Below are 15,652 nucleotides of genomic sequence, written 5' to 3' on the forward strand. Positions count from 1 at the left end.
TTTTTCAGCAAAGATATCATTAACTGAACATAAAATCAAGCGTCTCCATTCACTGTAATTTATCCAACTCCATGGGTTTTACTGGTGAATCAGTGTTGTAGATCATGAGTCGGCAACCTTTGCAACCTAAAGAGCCATTTTAGGACAGAAATAGAAAAACTAAACTGTCTGGAGCCAAAAGATACACTTATATCTTTCCTCAAAGTGGTGACAGTTTAAGAAACACTTCAAGATTAGTTTGTACAGAATAGGGATGTAACGATATGAAAATTTCATATCATGGTTATTGTGACCAAAATTATCACGGTTATCATTATTATTGCGGTATTGTTGAAATTGTGCTCAAAATGTTCAAAAAGTACTGATACACACACTGAAATAATTTAACCAAGTTGTATTTTAAAAAAAAACCCCAAAAAGAAACAACAACAACAAAAATAATAATAATAAAATAAAATAAAATAACTGGCACAATGTACCTTCTGTTACAGAAACATTCAAATATTAACCCTTAGTGGTCTGAGCCTATTTCATCTGTTTTTCAGTCCTTTTATTTTGCCTTTATATACTATATAAACAAATGTTTACTATACCCATGTTTGGGATCTTTTTTTTTCAGCAAAACTTCATCTATATCATCTGTCTATTATTTTTTCACTTTAACCTACTATATCAACACAAAAGGACAAAAAACACAAAAAAATATAAAATACGATTTGAAAAATGTATGTAATTTATTGCATATATAACACAAAGATGCTTAACGAATCTTTTCAAAGACTTTAAAAGTGAATATTGGTTCCAGATATTAGGCATATAAAATTAAAATTGTAATAAATTAAAACTATACTCAAATATTTGACATAAAAGCAGATCTTTACATAAGGTTTTTTCCCCCTGAAAGTGCGGTAATCAAACATGGTTATCATGATAATTAGAATTTAAACGGTAATGCAAACGGTCTGCAATTTTACTGCAGTATATCGCTATACCGGTAATCGTTACATCCCTAGTACAGAATATGTGGAGAATAAATCACAGTTTCAGTGCATTTACAGAACTAAAGAAAACAGTGATATTTGTCATTATTTTTGTTTTGCAGCAAAAATCACCTGGAATCTGAAGGCTTTCTTTACAATGAAGAATACAGACGAATACCTCCAGTGTCATAAGGTTAAAAAGTAGTCTACTTTTACTACTACTATTTTTTTAATGAATTCGGAGTATAATCTACTTCTTTACAACTGCATTACATCAGAATCACTTTATCGTTGCTGCAATAATTGAAAAAGTGTTAAAAAAAAGTGTTTCATTTACATATGGTTTCTGACAAAGCCATATTGAGCCATTGGAAAAGGGCCCAAGAGCCATATGTGGCCCTAGAGCCACAAGTTGCCCACCCCAGTTGTAGAAGATGGCAATGTTTCCACGGTAACAACAGAGCTTCTGAACGTCCAAATGAAGTGATTTATCATCATTTATACTTAGTGCCATTAAGAACACATGGTCCAAACGTGTAATTTCCAGAAAATGATTTGCTTATGTGTCTATTTTGTATAATTTGCACATGAGATGAGTAACACAGTTAACAGCTGTATTTTTTTCATTCCTGACGTGTGCGATGTCAGCATTTGGATTAATCCCTTAATGTCGGACATTGAGTCGAATCTCTTGTACAGAGTCACACTTGACTGGTAACTGTAGGTGTGGTCAATAGTCTATGTAAATCCAATCCAGTCCAACTTTATTTGTAAAGCACTTTAAAACAAATGCAGTGGACCAAAGTGCTGTACAGAAGAATAAATATAAACACATAAAGACAGCAAAAAAAAAAAGCCCAAATGTTGTTGCCAGCTCAAAATGCCACAACTTACGATACAACAGAGAGAACGTGCCATTGGCATGTTACGAGCAGGTCTGAGCTGTGGTGAAGTCGCTAGCCATCTGCGCTGTCATCGCAGTACAATCAGTCGTCTGAGTGATGGGAGATCAGATCAGATGCCAGATCAGATCGAATCTCTTAGGTCAGGATCATGAGACTTGACAGTTCCAGCTCATACTGGAAAATGTGGGTTTCATCTTCAGACGTTTACATTTGTGTATGTAAAATTGACCCAGAATGATGATATTATTTATTAAAAAGCTATCTTTGACATTGTCCAGTACATGTCCATAAGTAATGTCCATTACAGAAAATTCTTCAAGAAGGCAAATGTTTGTGTGAAACCAGTTGTAAATTTCCAGCCATAACGTTTCCACATACATGCAATGGAAAAATAAATGATTTTTTGGTTTCAGTCCCATTACAGAAAATACAGTTATTTGTTTCAAAACCATCTAATTTGAAGGGCATGTGACACACATTGCGCACAGCGATCCACCAATCACAATCTTTCTTAATCAGTTTGGTGTGAGTTGCTGGTAACAACATTGAAAAATGAGCAACAAACAAGAGAAAATCACCATTAATGAAGACTTGGTGCCAAAAAGAAAGGCAATGTCAGTTATCTGGAATTATTTCGGCTACAGGAAGGACCCATGTTATGAGAAGGTCTGAGCCGTGGTGAAGTCGCTCGCTGTCATCGCAGTACAGTCAGTCGTCTGAGTGATCAGATCGGTGCCAGATCAGATCAGATCGAGTCCCTCACTCAGGATCATGAGACTTGACAGTTCCATGCGTCGTCGCTGAACTGTTTGTTTGGAAGCCAGAGGTGGACACACCTGATATTGAATAATGACACTTTCAATTTCTGCGTCCCTGTATTCAGTGACTGAATAAACATGTTAAGTTGATTACAGTTTGTCCACAATTCATTCAAATGACCAGTGCTTCCCTCTTCAATATGAAGGTAACCCCAAACCAGTTAACTGAATATATCTCCAAACATACATATTATTCTGACCAGTGTGTTTTTAACCCTTTCATGCATAAGTCACTGCAGTGGACAGTTTTTCTCCAGCTGTTCTCTTGTATATTAAGGGGTTTTGTTGTTTTAGTTTCATATCAGCCAACACAGTGGACACTTACGCACCATCTCATACCCTGACATTCATACCATTACTGTAACTGTGCTGTTCTTGATAAACCTGATCTGCAGTAACATGTTTTAGTGTAAATCAATTGTTATTTCTTTGACAAAAAGGGCTTTTTTGTATATTATCTCTATGAAGTGAGTAATTACTAGCATTAGAATATGTTAAAATGTGAGAAGACATCAGATTAGCAGCATTAAAAATGTTTTTATTTCATTGTTTTTATATCACTTTCTGATATTGGGTTTTAAACATGTTTCTTTACTTCAAAAATTAAATGCATGGATATTTTTGTAACTCTATAGAAAAAAAAACACTCGATCACATTGAAAAATTCTTGACTAAGGTTCTCATAATTCATGCATGAAAGGGTTAATGGTGCTAAGTATAAATATGTCACAGTAGAGATTGAAATCCAGTAGGATTCCTAATCCTACTAGGACAGATAGTAATTTTAGTAAGACATTAGGATCTGAAGATTGGAATTCCAATCTGTCCTAGGAGAATTTGCAGTCCTACTAGGACAGATTGTAATTCTATTTGGAAGTGGGATCTGAAGATTGGAATTTTGGAATTTCAGTCTGTCCTATGATTTCGCCATCACCATTCCAGCTGAATTATTTTCATATCTTAGATACAGTATATGGCCCTTAGGTCAATACACATTGTAACCAGGATGCCAGCCGTCCTATCTGGTCCAACCTTATTCAATGGCCGTTTGTAACTGTCATTGGTATGTAAATGAGACACATTTGTATTCAGAAATCGGTAGAATTTGAAAAACGTACCTGTAAACAACCCGTTGCCATGGCAACATACAATTTTATTATTATCTAATTGTTGCCAAGCCATTCAGAAAATGTACGATGTTAAAGTTGGCATTGGCATTTTGCTGCCCCCTGGTCTAGATGGTAGGGTTAAAAGTAAAAGCAACAACAATATTCTTACAAACCATGATTTCATTCAGAATTTACAGACTTTGAATCTAATATTCTATAGCTAAGCTTCAAAGACTTTTTCTAAGACTTAAATGTGCTGCATACTACTCACTAGTTAAGTGACAATAACCTTAGTCTATAGTACTAACTTCAAAATTTCAAACAAGTAATACTATAGAGGTTTTGTCAGTTGTTTTTTTCTAATACTTAAAGGTGCTACATACTACTCAATAGTGACAATGAACTTAGTCTATAGCTAACTTCAAAATTTCAAACAAGTAATACTACAGAGGCTTTGTCAGTTATTTTTCTAATACTTAAATGTGCTACATACTACTCAATAGTGACACTAACGTTAGTCTACAGCTAACTTCAAAATTTCAATCAAGTAATACTACAAAGGTTTTTCCTTACACTGATATAAATATGAAAGATATGAAAATAATTCAGCTGGAATAGTGATGGCGAAATTGTATGCTTACCTATGCGGAAATTGACTGGAATTTTGGCTGTGAAATGATTCAGTCTATTTTCCATACATTTTGATATAATCTGACATTCTCCTAATAGAATTCGAGATTGTCCTGACAGAATTCTTATGTTTTTTGCCGTATTTTTCCAATCTTCAGATCCCACTTCCAAATAGAATTACAATCTGTCCTAGTAGGATTGCAAATTCTCCTAGGACAGATTGGAATTCCAATCTTCAGATCCTAATGTCTTACTAAAATTACTATCTGTCCTAGTAGGATTAGGAATCCTACTGGATTTCAATCTCTACTGTGACATATATATGTTTATGTAAGGTATGATCATACAATATACTTCCTGTGTGTTCCAGGTACTGGAGAGAGTGGAAAGAGTACCTTCATCAAACAAATGCGGATCATCCACGGAGGAGGATACTCAGAGGAGGACAAGAAGAGCTACGCTAAACTGGTCTATCAGAACATTTACACGTCTATGCAGACCATGATCCGAGCCATGGAGGCCCTGGGTATAGCCTTCGCTGATCCCAAGAACCAGGTACAGATACACCAGTTCTACTCTGATCAGATCTGATCCCAGCAGGGTTTGGTAAACGAACCCATCTCGTTTGTTTTTTGCCCACAGAGCAATGCCCCTTCAATCCTGGAGGTGGAAGTGGATAAAGTGGAGGAGTTTGACAAAGGTCTGGCAGTGGCTATAAAGGGTCTGTGGGAAGATGCAGGAATACAGGAGTGCTACGACCGGCGCAGAGAGTACCAGCTGTCCGACTCCACCAAATAGTGAGTGATGCGCACACTGATGCGCGTAAAACAATTATGAGACCATCAAAAGTCATCAAAAACAACGGTTATGTAATCAAGTTCTAACTCCTGTGTGTATCATGTGACTAAAACAGACAGAAAAGAAAACATAGAATGTCTAAAAGCACTGTTTTTGTCAGTACAATGCCATAGATATTGATGTAAGAACTGAAGTGATTTTGGTTATTATCAAGAAAACATGGAAAATGGTTAGATATCAGCTCTGAAATTAAACTCTTATGATGGCTAAAATTTGCTTAGAGGTCTTATTTATGTCTTTGTGCATAAGAAATCAATATAAGTGAATCCCCAAAGGAACTTTGTGTTGGTAAATGCAAGTTATGCAAATTTACAGGATTTCAGTTCTGTTGCAACATGTTGATGGTCATATGAACTATGTGTTCAGGTCAAAAATGTCCAATTTCATCACAATTAATGCTATATTTTCATGTCACAAATGGCCAAGTTATATTTGAACTGAATTTACCTGAAAAACAAATATTCTATTCTTTTAGATTCCCCAGTTTTTCTCACAAGATTATATACCACATATCACATGTTTTATTTTTACTGGTTGCAATATGGAGTATGGTGCTGAGCCATCCTGCTTATATTACGCCAATACATAGATTAAGAATGTCACACATCTCTTTTTAAATCAACAGTTTTCTAATAATAAGCATTTTTATAAAGAAATAACAATTCTATATTGGTATTTACTCTTTAGTATGATGATAAACTATACAATAAATAGTTCTGATCCTAGTTTTTGCACAGGGATCATTTGTGGAAATGGTGACATGGCTGCCGAGCATCAGTATGATGGGATCTGGAACAACCATGTCACATCCGTCCACTGCCACATTTTGTGTTTTTGTGTCAGCTGTTATTGTTTTAGATCCACAATACTAACATTTATGAATAAGAGGAGAATCAGCAATAGTAAGTCTATAAGTTTATTACTAATAAAGTACTGGTACTGACCAGAGCATCATGGGTAATGTCACGTCCGTCCACCAGCAAAAGTTTTCACATACACATGCTATTCAAAATCCAGTATTTCTGAAAATAGAGCTTCCATTGTCAAATAATATCAGTAGTCTGTGCACAAATGTATTTGCATTTTTTCAACACAGTTCTATGCATTTCTCACAATTTTTTTTTGACAAAAATGGCCACTCATTTGACCCCCTAAGTAAACTTTAGCCAATAGCTATTTTTGTTGTTATTATTATATTTGTCTAAATAAATGTACCTTTAATTGTACCAGGCATTAAAATGAACAAGAAACTGGAGAAAACAAGGGTGGTCTAATAATTTTTTCTGCGACTGTATATCGTCATTCACAGTCATACATGCACACATTCCTTCTATTACTGCACTTCATAGAGGTGACTGTAAAGAAAACTGAAACAACTGTTAGTGAGTTTATGCACCTGGCTGAAATCCTGAAAAACTGAAACAAAAATTCTAAACTTTGCCAAGAGAGCCAACATGATACCAAATGAAGAGGAACAATTAACCCAAATGGACAAAACAGTCACAGTGATGCATGAGAGTTAATAGAGTGAAGGTACCAACAGTTTTTTATTGTTTTAAGTGAAACTGTTTCATATTTTCTCTTTCTGTCATTATTTTCCTCACATTTCTTCAGCTATCTCTCCGAACTGGATCGAATTTCACAGCCCACTTACCTACCCGACCTCCAGGACATCCTCAGAGTCCGGGTGCCGACCACAGGTATCATCGAGTACCCCTTCGACATGGAGAACGTCATCTTCAGGTGAGATACAACAACGCCGGCTGTTTCCTGGATGATGTAACACCAAACGTACACCTTAAACATCACTGTTTTCTAATGTTGGATCGGCTGTGGTCACGGCAGGATGGTGGACGTTGGGGGTCAGAGGTCAGAGCGGAGGAAGTGGATCCACTGCTTTGAGAACGTCACCTCCATCATCTTCCTGGTGGCGCTGAGTGAGTACGACCAGGTCCTGGCCGAGTGTGACAACGAGGTGAGAATCCATCTCAACAGACCAGAATCTAGATGTAACCTGTCCCTTTAGGAATTCAAACGAACATGGATTTTAATTTCAGAACCGAATGGAGGAGAGCAAGGCTTTGTTCAAAACCATCATCAACTACCCCTGGTTCCAGCGCTCTTCTGTTATACTTTTCCTCAACAAGACGGACATCCTTAACGAGAAGATCATGTACTCACATATATCCACCTATTTCCCAGAATTCACAGGTTAGTGAATGGATGAATGTTTTAATGTCATTTTACTTCTACAGCAAAACTGAGAATGTGATCCTTAAAATGTAAGAAGAGAAAAAAATACTATAAAAATAAAACCTGTAATAAAAAAGCAATCACACACACACACACACACTCTGCTGATCAGCATTGCACAGTGAGTTCTGAAGATATTTAATTTATCTGTATTAACCCATAAAGACCCGGTGCTACTTTTGTGGCACTTCCAAAATATTTTTTTTCTCTATATTTAACTTTTCTTAAGTGATTTATCATCATTTATACTTAGTGCCATTAAAAACACATGGTCCAAACATGTGGTGTAATTTCCACAAAATGATTTGCTCAGGTGTCTATTTTGTTCATGTTGCTCATGAAATGAGTAACACAGTTAACAGCTGTATTTTTTTCACTCCTGACGCATGTGACGTCGACGTCTGGACTAATCCCTTAATGTCAGATATTGAGTTGAATCTCTTGTACAGAGTCACACTTGTCTGGTAACTAGGTGTGGTCAGTAGTCTATGTAAAGGCAGCAAAGAAAACATCAGGTGTCTTCATGTTTTCTTTGCAATAAGTGTCAGAAAATGTGTTTTTGCCAATTCTTTTGCACCTTTGTTTTTAGGAAGAATTAAACTTTCAATATCTGGCCATTAATTATCATTAATACAAATAATAAATGCTTAATACAGTGTGTTTTAGTAAAAAAGAAAAAAACAGACTTGAAGTTTTTAGCATATTTATTATCAGAAACAACTGTAAATGTCCATAGCAAAACTTTCTGAGATTATAAAATAAATTTTCAACTATTTTACATCTGCTCAAACATGCTTTTTGGTCTTGAACATTCAGTATCCATATTATGGATTCATATTTGTTGTTATTTCCAGGTGTTTTTTTTTTTTTGTTTTTTAACCTGTGTGGAAGTCTCTGCAACAATTCGTTTCTACACTGCAAAAATCTGTCTTACCAAGTGTATTTTTCTCATTTCTTGTCAAAATATTTCATCACACTTAAAATAAGACATAATCACGTAAAGAGCAACCTTTCAGTGAGATATAAGAACTTATTTTTAGACAATAGATCTTCAAAATCTTATTTCAAGAAATCTTACCAAGATCATTTTCATTTGTTCCATTGGCAGATTTTTTTGCTTGAATTAAGCAAATAAATAAAATCTTGAATTAAGCAAAAAAAATCTGCCAATGGAAAAAATGAAAATTATCTTGGTAAGATTTATTGAAATAAGATTTTCAAGATCTATTGTCCAAAAATAAGTTTGTATACCTCACTGAAAAGTTACTCTTTAGGTGAGTATTTCTTATTTTAAGTATGATGAGATATTTTGACTAGAAATGAGAAAAATACACTTGGTCAGATTTTAATTTATTCCAGTGTACTTGTAATAGAGTCCCACATTGCTGCCGTAAAGTGTTATATACTGTCGGAAAGCTCAGAATCTCAGCTTCCCAGTGCCATTTGAATTATGTGGATAGCATAAACGGTTCAGGAGTTACAGTAATTTGAATGCGGTAAAGTGCAGAGACTGCTATTGTTAAAGGATTAAACACTTCCCTTTTCATTTTTGTGTCTAAACATGTTTTTGTTCAATGTTGAAACAACAGGTCTATGTATGACTTTATGAAATCTGAAACCCCTGATTTATAGGACCCCAGCAGGATGCCAAAGCAGGACAAGAATTCATCCTCAAAATGTACCAGGAACAAAACCCAGACAAGGACAAGACGGTGTACCATCACTTCACCTGCGCCACAGACACAGAAAACATCCGCTTTGTCTTTGTGGCCGTAAAAGACACCATCCTCAGACACAACCTGAAGGAGTTCAATCTGGTGTAAAAAAAAAAAAAAGAAGAAGAAAAAGAAGCGAGGACAGGAGACAAAAGACAAACAGGACCGTCCAATCATTTTTATGGCTGTGAAGCAAAGAAAATCATCAATGTGGCAGGTCCTTTCTGCTTAAACAACCATGGAGAAGATAGGGTTTATTTATTTTCCAGAGAGAATATGAACATGTTGCTGTGTGTGAAATGTAGACTAGTTTTCATTAGAGACAGGAAACGTGAATATTTTCTTGTAAAATTGTGAATGCGATTATGTAGATTTACGGTGTGAGCTTAGTTTTCATCTTTGTGGATATTTTACCTGTATTTAGCTCCAGCTGATGTTATTTTAGTCCTGTTTGTCTTTATTTGATCATATGTAGAGAATCTTTTCTTGTGCCTCAAAGTGCCTTCTTTACTCAGGACACACAGCACAGCTCCTCGGGTTTATCTTCCATGTAAATAATTGTTTGCTTTGGAAACCCATACTCACTGTATCTTCTTAGGAGAAATTAAAGTTATATTTATATTCATTTTCAATAAACACCTATAATAATATAATCATTTGTCTGAGATTTACTGAGCAAAAAAAAACAAAAAAAACAAAAAAAAAAGACAACATGCTTAAATTTATAACATGTTAATTTTATTTATTGGAAAAATCACACACAAAAAAAAGCCACTGCAGTGAATATTTTGATCCCTGAAAAACATAAATGACATTAATAACAACAGAAATATTAAGTCGTATTAAACTGCAATGCACCCCAAGCCAAAGCAAACCCTTCAAATGTAAGTAAACAGCGGCTGAAAATAACGAGCGTCATCGTCTTTAAATACTTTGCACTGATAGATCGTTAACATCGGCATTGCATACTTGTGGTATAAAAAAAAACATAAAAATCACAAAATTACCATCTGCAACGCTGTTATACAGACTACCGTGTGAGGTGATGATAAATACAAAAAATCAATCATAATATTCTATCAATATACAGCTGACTGATACATGTCATTACAGTATAAAAATAGCATGCGTCTTTAAATCACTCACTGATCAGTCTACATCTTGCTTAAATGTATAAAAAAAAGAAGGAATAGAGAGAAGTATTAAGAAAACGCAGGATTTAAGGATGCATATTTTGAATAACGTCTGTTAGAAAGCCATACTCAAACTTTTAATTAGTTCCCTTTTATATAATCCAATAAAATTACAATATATAACATTAAACGTGTCAACATGATGCTACAACAGTTATGGCTGATTTGGCTTTAATGTCATTCAAGCTCTTTTCTATTTGTTCTCTCTAGCAGCGATTCACCGTGATGTTTCTAGAGGCAAAAAAATATAAAATATGTTTCATAAAACTAGACGTGAGTAATGTTCGACTTCTCTCGTTTCTCTCATCAGCATTTTCGACTCAAGCAGCACTGACGGCGTGTGTGTAAACACAGGTTTAGCGTTAGCTTTTCAGTCCCGTCACAAACGAAATGGCTAAAAATGTGCGATGACGAGTAAGTGCGAGCGGCGCGTTTTGGTTGGATGTGTTGTGAAGGTCAGTAGTCCTTTTGTTGGCATGCACATGTATGATCTGCTCATTGGGTCTTTTAACTACAACAGTCGACGCACAGCATTGTCTGCGTGTTTCCGGCGTTACTCACACATGGAGGGAAACAAAAGCAGCATGCAGTAAAGAACAAAGGCACTGAAACAGTCTGTGTGTCCGCTCTGCTCCTCCATCACTCAGAGTCAGTATTTTGGTAAACTCTCTCTGGCGTCCTCCAGTTTGGCAAGAACCCACTGAAAACAGAACACATTTACAGCTCAGTTTAGTACGTGTGCGTATTCTGAGTCTGGACTGAACACACAACCCCATAAATCAGAGGTGTCAAACTACGGCCCACAGACCAAAACCAGCCCAAAGGTTCCAAACGCAAAAATGACACCGAGGATATTAACAGTCAAGGATGTCAAACTGATTTTAGTTCCAAACTCCAACAATATTCTACCTGTTACTAACTGTTCTGTGCCTTTGTAGATCCACTGTGATGTGTGAATGATAATTGAAGTGGAATATAATTTTAAAGCTGCACTTCATTTTCGTTAAAGGGGTCATATTTTGCTAAACCCACTTTTATTAGTCTTTGGTTCATTTATTTGTGTATTTGGACTCTAATAGTTCTAAAAGCTTGAATTTGAACCCTCCAGGTGCTGCAAAAGCTGTCTTTATATTCATTTTGGCAAAAATGAAGTGGATTTCTACAACCAGTTTTAATTCCTTCTTAATTTGCTACGTTTTATAACTAGTTAGGTCACATATAAGGTCAAGACTTTGGATGAACATTTCTCAGAGTATGACACAATGGTTTGTCAGCAGCAGTAGTTGTAGTCCATACTGAAAATATGTCCAAACTCTGAGCTGATTACCTAAAATATTCAGTTTTTGGTTGAATGGGACAGAGCAGCACAGCCAACAACCGGGAGGGGGCGGGGTGTGAAGTAGCTCATGTGCATTTAAAGGGCTAACGCTCAAATACGACTTTTCTGGTGTCATTACTCAGAAATAGGGTTGAAAAGAGAGAAAAAGTCAAAGAAGAAGAAAAAAGAAGAAAAAAAAAGGAAAAAAAAAAAAAAAAGAAATAGGGTTGAAGATGGACCTGTGGAGCTGAATTAATGAAGAATGCAGACCCAAGCCTAGCATTTACAGTTTATGTAGACCACAGGGAAATGTTTTAAAATACATAATTCCATTTTTAAAAAAAAGCAAAATATGACTGCTGTAAGAAATTTCAGGTCGTTCAGGTTATTCACTATTTGTGAATTGATAGATCAGAATTAAGTTTTACCTTTTTGCATTTAAACAGAGAAAATTTTGAAGTTTTCATTATTTACAGGGTGGGGAAGCAAAATTTACAATATTTTGAGGCAGGGATTGAAAGACAGTGTATGACCAATTAGTTCATTGAAAGTCATGAGAATGTATTTGCCACAAGAAAATTTACATAATAGAAAATGTTTTATTCTATGTGTCCTCCTTCTTTCTCAATAACTGCCTTCACACGCTTCCTGAAACTTGCGCAAGTGTTCCTCAAATATTCGGGTGACAACTTCTCCCATTCTTCTTTAATAGTATCTTCCAGACTTTCTCCTAATAGTTTTGCTCATAGTCATTCTCTTCTTTCCATTATAAACAGTCTTTATGGACACTCCAGCTATTTTTGAAATCTCCTTTGGTGTGGCGAGTGCATTCAGCAAATCACACACTCTTTGAAGTTTGCTTTCCTGATTACTCATATGGGCAAAAGTTTCTGAAAAGGTATGGATAATAGTGTTAGGTATGATTATGACATCAATGTATGTTTGGTTTCAAAACAACTGACGTAGTGCCTGCTGAGAAAAAACAACTAAATGTTCATTGTAAATTTTACTTCCCCACCCTGTATAAGTTATTATGTTACTGGTCTGACCCATGTGAGATCATATTGTTCTCAGGGTGCTTGCTTTTTATCCAGACTTATCCCAGACTTTTTCAAAACTCCAATTTTTTCCCCAAGACCTTGACTTTATGTACTTCTATACTTGAGTGCCAGCTTTTTTGGTTGAGATTGTATCTGTTGTGTGTAGTAAAGTTCATTTTAATAAATGTATGAATGAATAAATGAATGCATAAATCACAGTAAATTATGTTTTGCTGACAGAAATGTTTTCAAAACATATGAAAATTACAAAAGCCCATGGGTATCACAAACAAGTTTCACGAGAATAATTCCAGTACTGACCGGTTAGTGAAATCACATCCAGTTTTTTTTTTAGATTCTCTCCTCATGTGTTTCTTATCTTACAAGATTATGTGCCTTTGAGCATACTCTAAAATTCAACTGTGGGAGAAACATTTTATCCATGCTTTATTAAGACTTTCACACAAAATTTCAGACTTTTCAAGGTCTGGAAAATAGTGTTTCAAAATTCATACTTTTTAAGACTTTCAAGACCTGCTCAAGCACCTTGTGTTCTGTATGTGGCCCCTAAACTAAAACGAGTGCCCCCCCCCCCCCCCCCCCCCCGGGCCACATTCAACCCAATATGATTTGAAGTGGGCCAGACCAGTAAAATATTAACAATGAAAAAATAAAATTACATTATGAAAGTGTTTACTACTATAAAGTTCCCTTAAAAATGTGACTAACATGAACAACCAAAAACAACCTGAAATTTCTTTAAAAAAATAAGTGCAATTTTAACAATATTATGCCTCGGTTAATCATTTACACATGTGCATTACAACTTGGCGGAGGTCTGCTTTTCTAGTTATAATAGTATCTAACTGGTCTGATCCACTTTAGATCATATGAGTTTGTATGTGGAACCTGAACTAAAAAGATTTTAATACCATTGATAATATCTCTGTGTAATTTTTTGTATTTCATAAATTCCGCCCACAGGCCAGATTGAACCCTTTAACAGGCCGGGTTTGGCCCACGGACCGTATGTTTAACATCTGTGATGTATATTCTAAACAAATGACTGGAGTTAAGAGATGTAGTCACATGCTGCTTTCAACACTTTTCATTGGTTAAATATTTCTAGAACCATCAGGCCAAGGTGAAGACCAACCAGTAGAATCGTTTTATGACCCCCCCCAAAAAAAGACCAAAAATGGACTTCCAAGGTTTCTGCCTGAAAGCTACGATAAATTAAATAGAAGTGTGTTATATTCCATCTTACCTTGGCTATCTCGGGAGTTCTAAAGTTGATGATCTTCCCGAACTCCTTGGCATGGAATACAGACTTTACTCTCTCCTGCAGTCGACAACAAAAGTCATTTAGTGCAACAATCTCAGTTCAATTCAGACAACTTCAAGTATTCCACATAGGAAAGGAAACAGTAAGAGACATTTATACATACATACATAAATACATCATCTGAAAGTTGTTAATTTAATCTAAAATGGGTGGGGTTTGTGTTTAATCTGCTAAAAACATGCTGAACTTCTATGAATAATTCTTAAGATCCGTCAAGAACCTGTCAGAGGTAAAAGTATGTTTATGGACCTTGGCCTCAATGCGAAGTCGGCGATCCTCTACGATCATCGGCTCCTTGGTGAACTCCTCAAACAAATACTGCCACTCGCAGGTCAGCTGACCAAACGTCCCTTTGGTCACAAAAAAAATCCCCCTACACAGAGGAGTCAACGTTTAGAGACACAGAGGTCTTCATCGCACATATTTATTCAACATTAAACATATGGTTCACCTATAATAAAAGTACAAACAAAACATCTGCAAAGCTTTCACCACACCCACCTCTTTGTAATCATCAGGAAGTCCGACTCATTGACCTTGGCATGAGCAAAATATCTGTACTTGGCAAAACGCCCATTCTCAATTTTCTGAAAGAAGACAGACGGAGAGTGAAGTGACATATACTTGGTCTAAAACCAACAGGAACAGAGACATTAGACAAAAGGATAAACATCTGTAATAATCATGGATTCAAATGAAACTGAATTCAAGGAAAATGGTGAGAGGTGGGAGAAAACAGACAATGGAAGGAGAAATTTATGAAGCTTTTATTGAGAACAAAAGGGCAGTGAATGACCAACAAAACAGGAAAAAAGACATAAAATACAGGAAGAAGAGGAGACACTGAGGAAATCGTTATGACTTTTAAGCATCAAATAAAGATGAATGGAATCTTAACAAAGAGAAGAAAGTGTGTGGTGTTTTAGAGTGATGAGGGGAAACAACAAAAAGGAACGGATGAAATAAAATAGGAGAAAAACAGACACAATAAGTCAAAATGACAAACTTGGATACAAAATACGGAAAGAATTTCAACATTCAGGGGGCTTTTGCATCATTTTTCTAACTCATTTGACAGCATCTTCCAAACTGAAACGACCTGCAGCTCATTCTACTGACGGGGTTCTACTCTACCCTACGGCCGACACTACACTAATAGAGTCTAACTGCTTTCCTCGTGGTTCTGATCCACTGATCCACCTCTACTGCATTCACTGTAGGCCAACGTCCGCTGTGGATATTAAAAGACAAGACGACACACGAGGTCAGAGCAGAGACCCACAAAACCAACTTCGATCCACTCACCGTTTGTCCTATGTTATATACCATGAGCGTCAAACATACAGCATATATTATGAAATGCAAAAATTACACTGAAAACATCAATAATCAAGGTTTGTCAAGCTCATTTTAATTCAGGGGCCCCATTCAGCCCAGTGAAATAAGAGCATAATAATCTACAAATAAGGAAAACTCCAGATTCCATGA

General features: G+C 35.9%; 2 protein-coding genes across 5 annotated transcripts in view; one reads left to right on the plus strand and one right to left on the minus strand.

Moving 5' to 3' along the window:
* LOC115426095 (guanine nucleotide-binding protein subunit alpha-14-like) overlaps positions 1-10,689 on the plus strand; it is a 22,608-nt gene extending 11,919 nt beyond the window's left edge. The window contains exons 2-7 of the mRNA XM_030144053.1: positions 4,813-4,997; positions 5,085-5,239; positions 6,915-7,043; positions 7,146-7,275; positions 7,358-7,511; positions 9,186-10,689. Of these exons, the coding sequence (XP_029999913.1) occupies positions 4,813-4,997; positions 5,085-5,239; positions 6,915-7,043; positions 7,146-7,275; positions 7,358-7,511; positions 9,186-9,376 (944 nt within the window). The 3' untranslated portion in view covers positions 9,377-10,689. The remainder of the gene's footprint in view (positions 1-4,812; positions 4,998-5,084; positions 5,240-6,914; positions 7,044-7,145; positions 7,276-7,357; positions 7,512-9,185) is intronic.
* Positions 10,690-10,966: 277 nt separating this feature from the next.
* vps13a (vacuolar protein sorting 13 homolog A) overlaps positions 10,967-15,652 on the minus strand; it is a 38,789-nt gene continuing 34,103 nt past the window's right edge. For 2 of the 4 annotated variants that reach the window (XM_030144049.1, XM_030144048.1), the window contains 4 exons: positions 14,666-14,751; positions 14,414-14,537; positions 14,087-14,161; positions 10,967-11,161 (listed from right to left, as the gene is read on the minus strand). In XM_030144049.1, coding sequence (XP_029999909.1) covers positions 11,111-11,161; positions 14,087-14,161; positions 14,414-14,537; positions 14,666-14,751 — 336 coding nt within the window. In that variant the 3' untranslated portion in view covers positions 10,967-11,110. Of the gene's footprint in view, positions 11,162-14,086; positions 14,162-14,413; positions 14,538-14,665; positions 14,752-14,915; positions 15,396-15,652 lie in introns of those variants that run through there. The other 2 variants (XM_030144051.1, XM_030144050.1) reach the window with 1 other exon arrangement.

This window comes from Sphaeramia orbicularis, chromosome 9 (genome assembly GCF_902148855.1).
Source record: "Sphaeramia orbicularis chromosome 9, fSphaOr1.1, whole genome shotgun sequence".
NCBI classification, from domain to species: Eukaryota; Metazoa; Chordata; class Actinopteri; order Kurtiformes; family Apogonidae; genus Sphaeramia; species Sphaeramia orbicularis.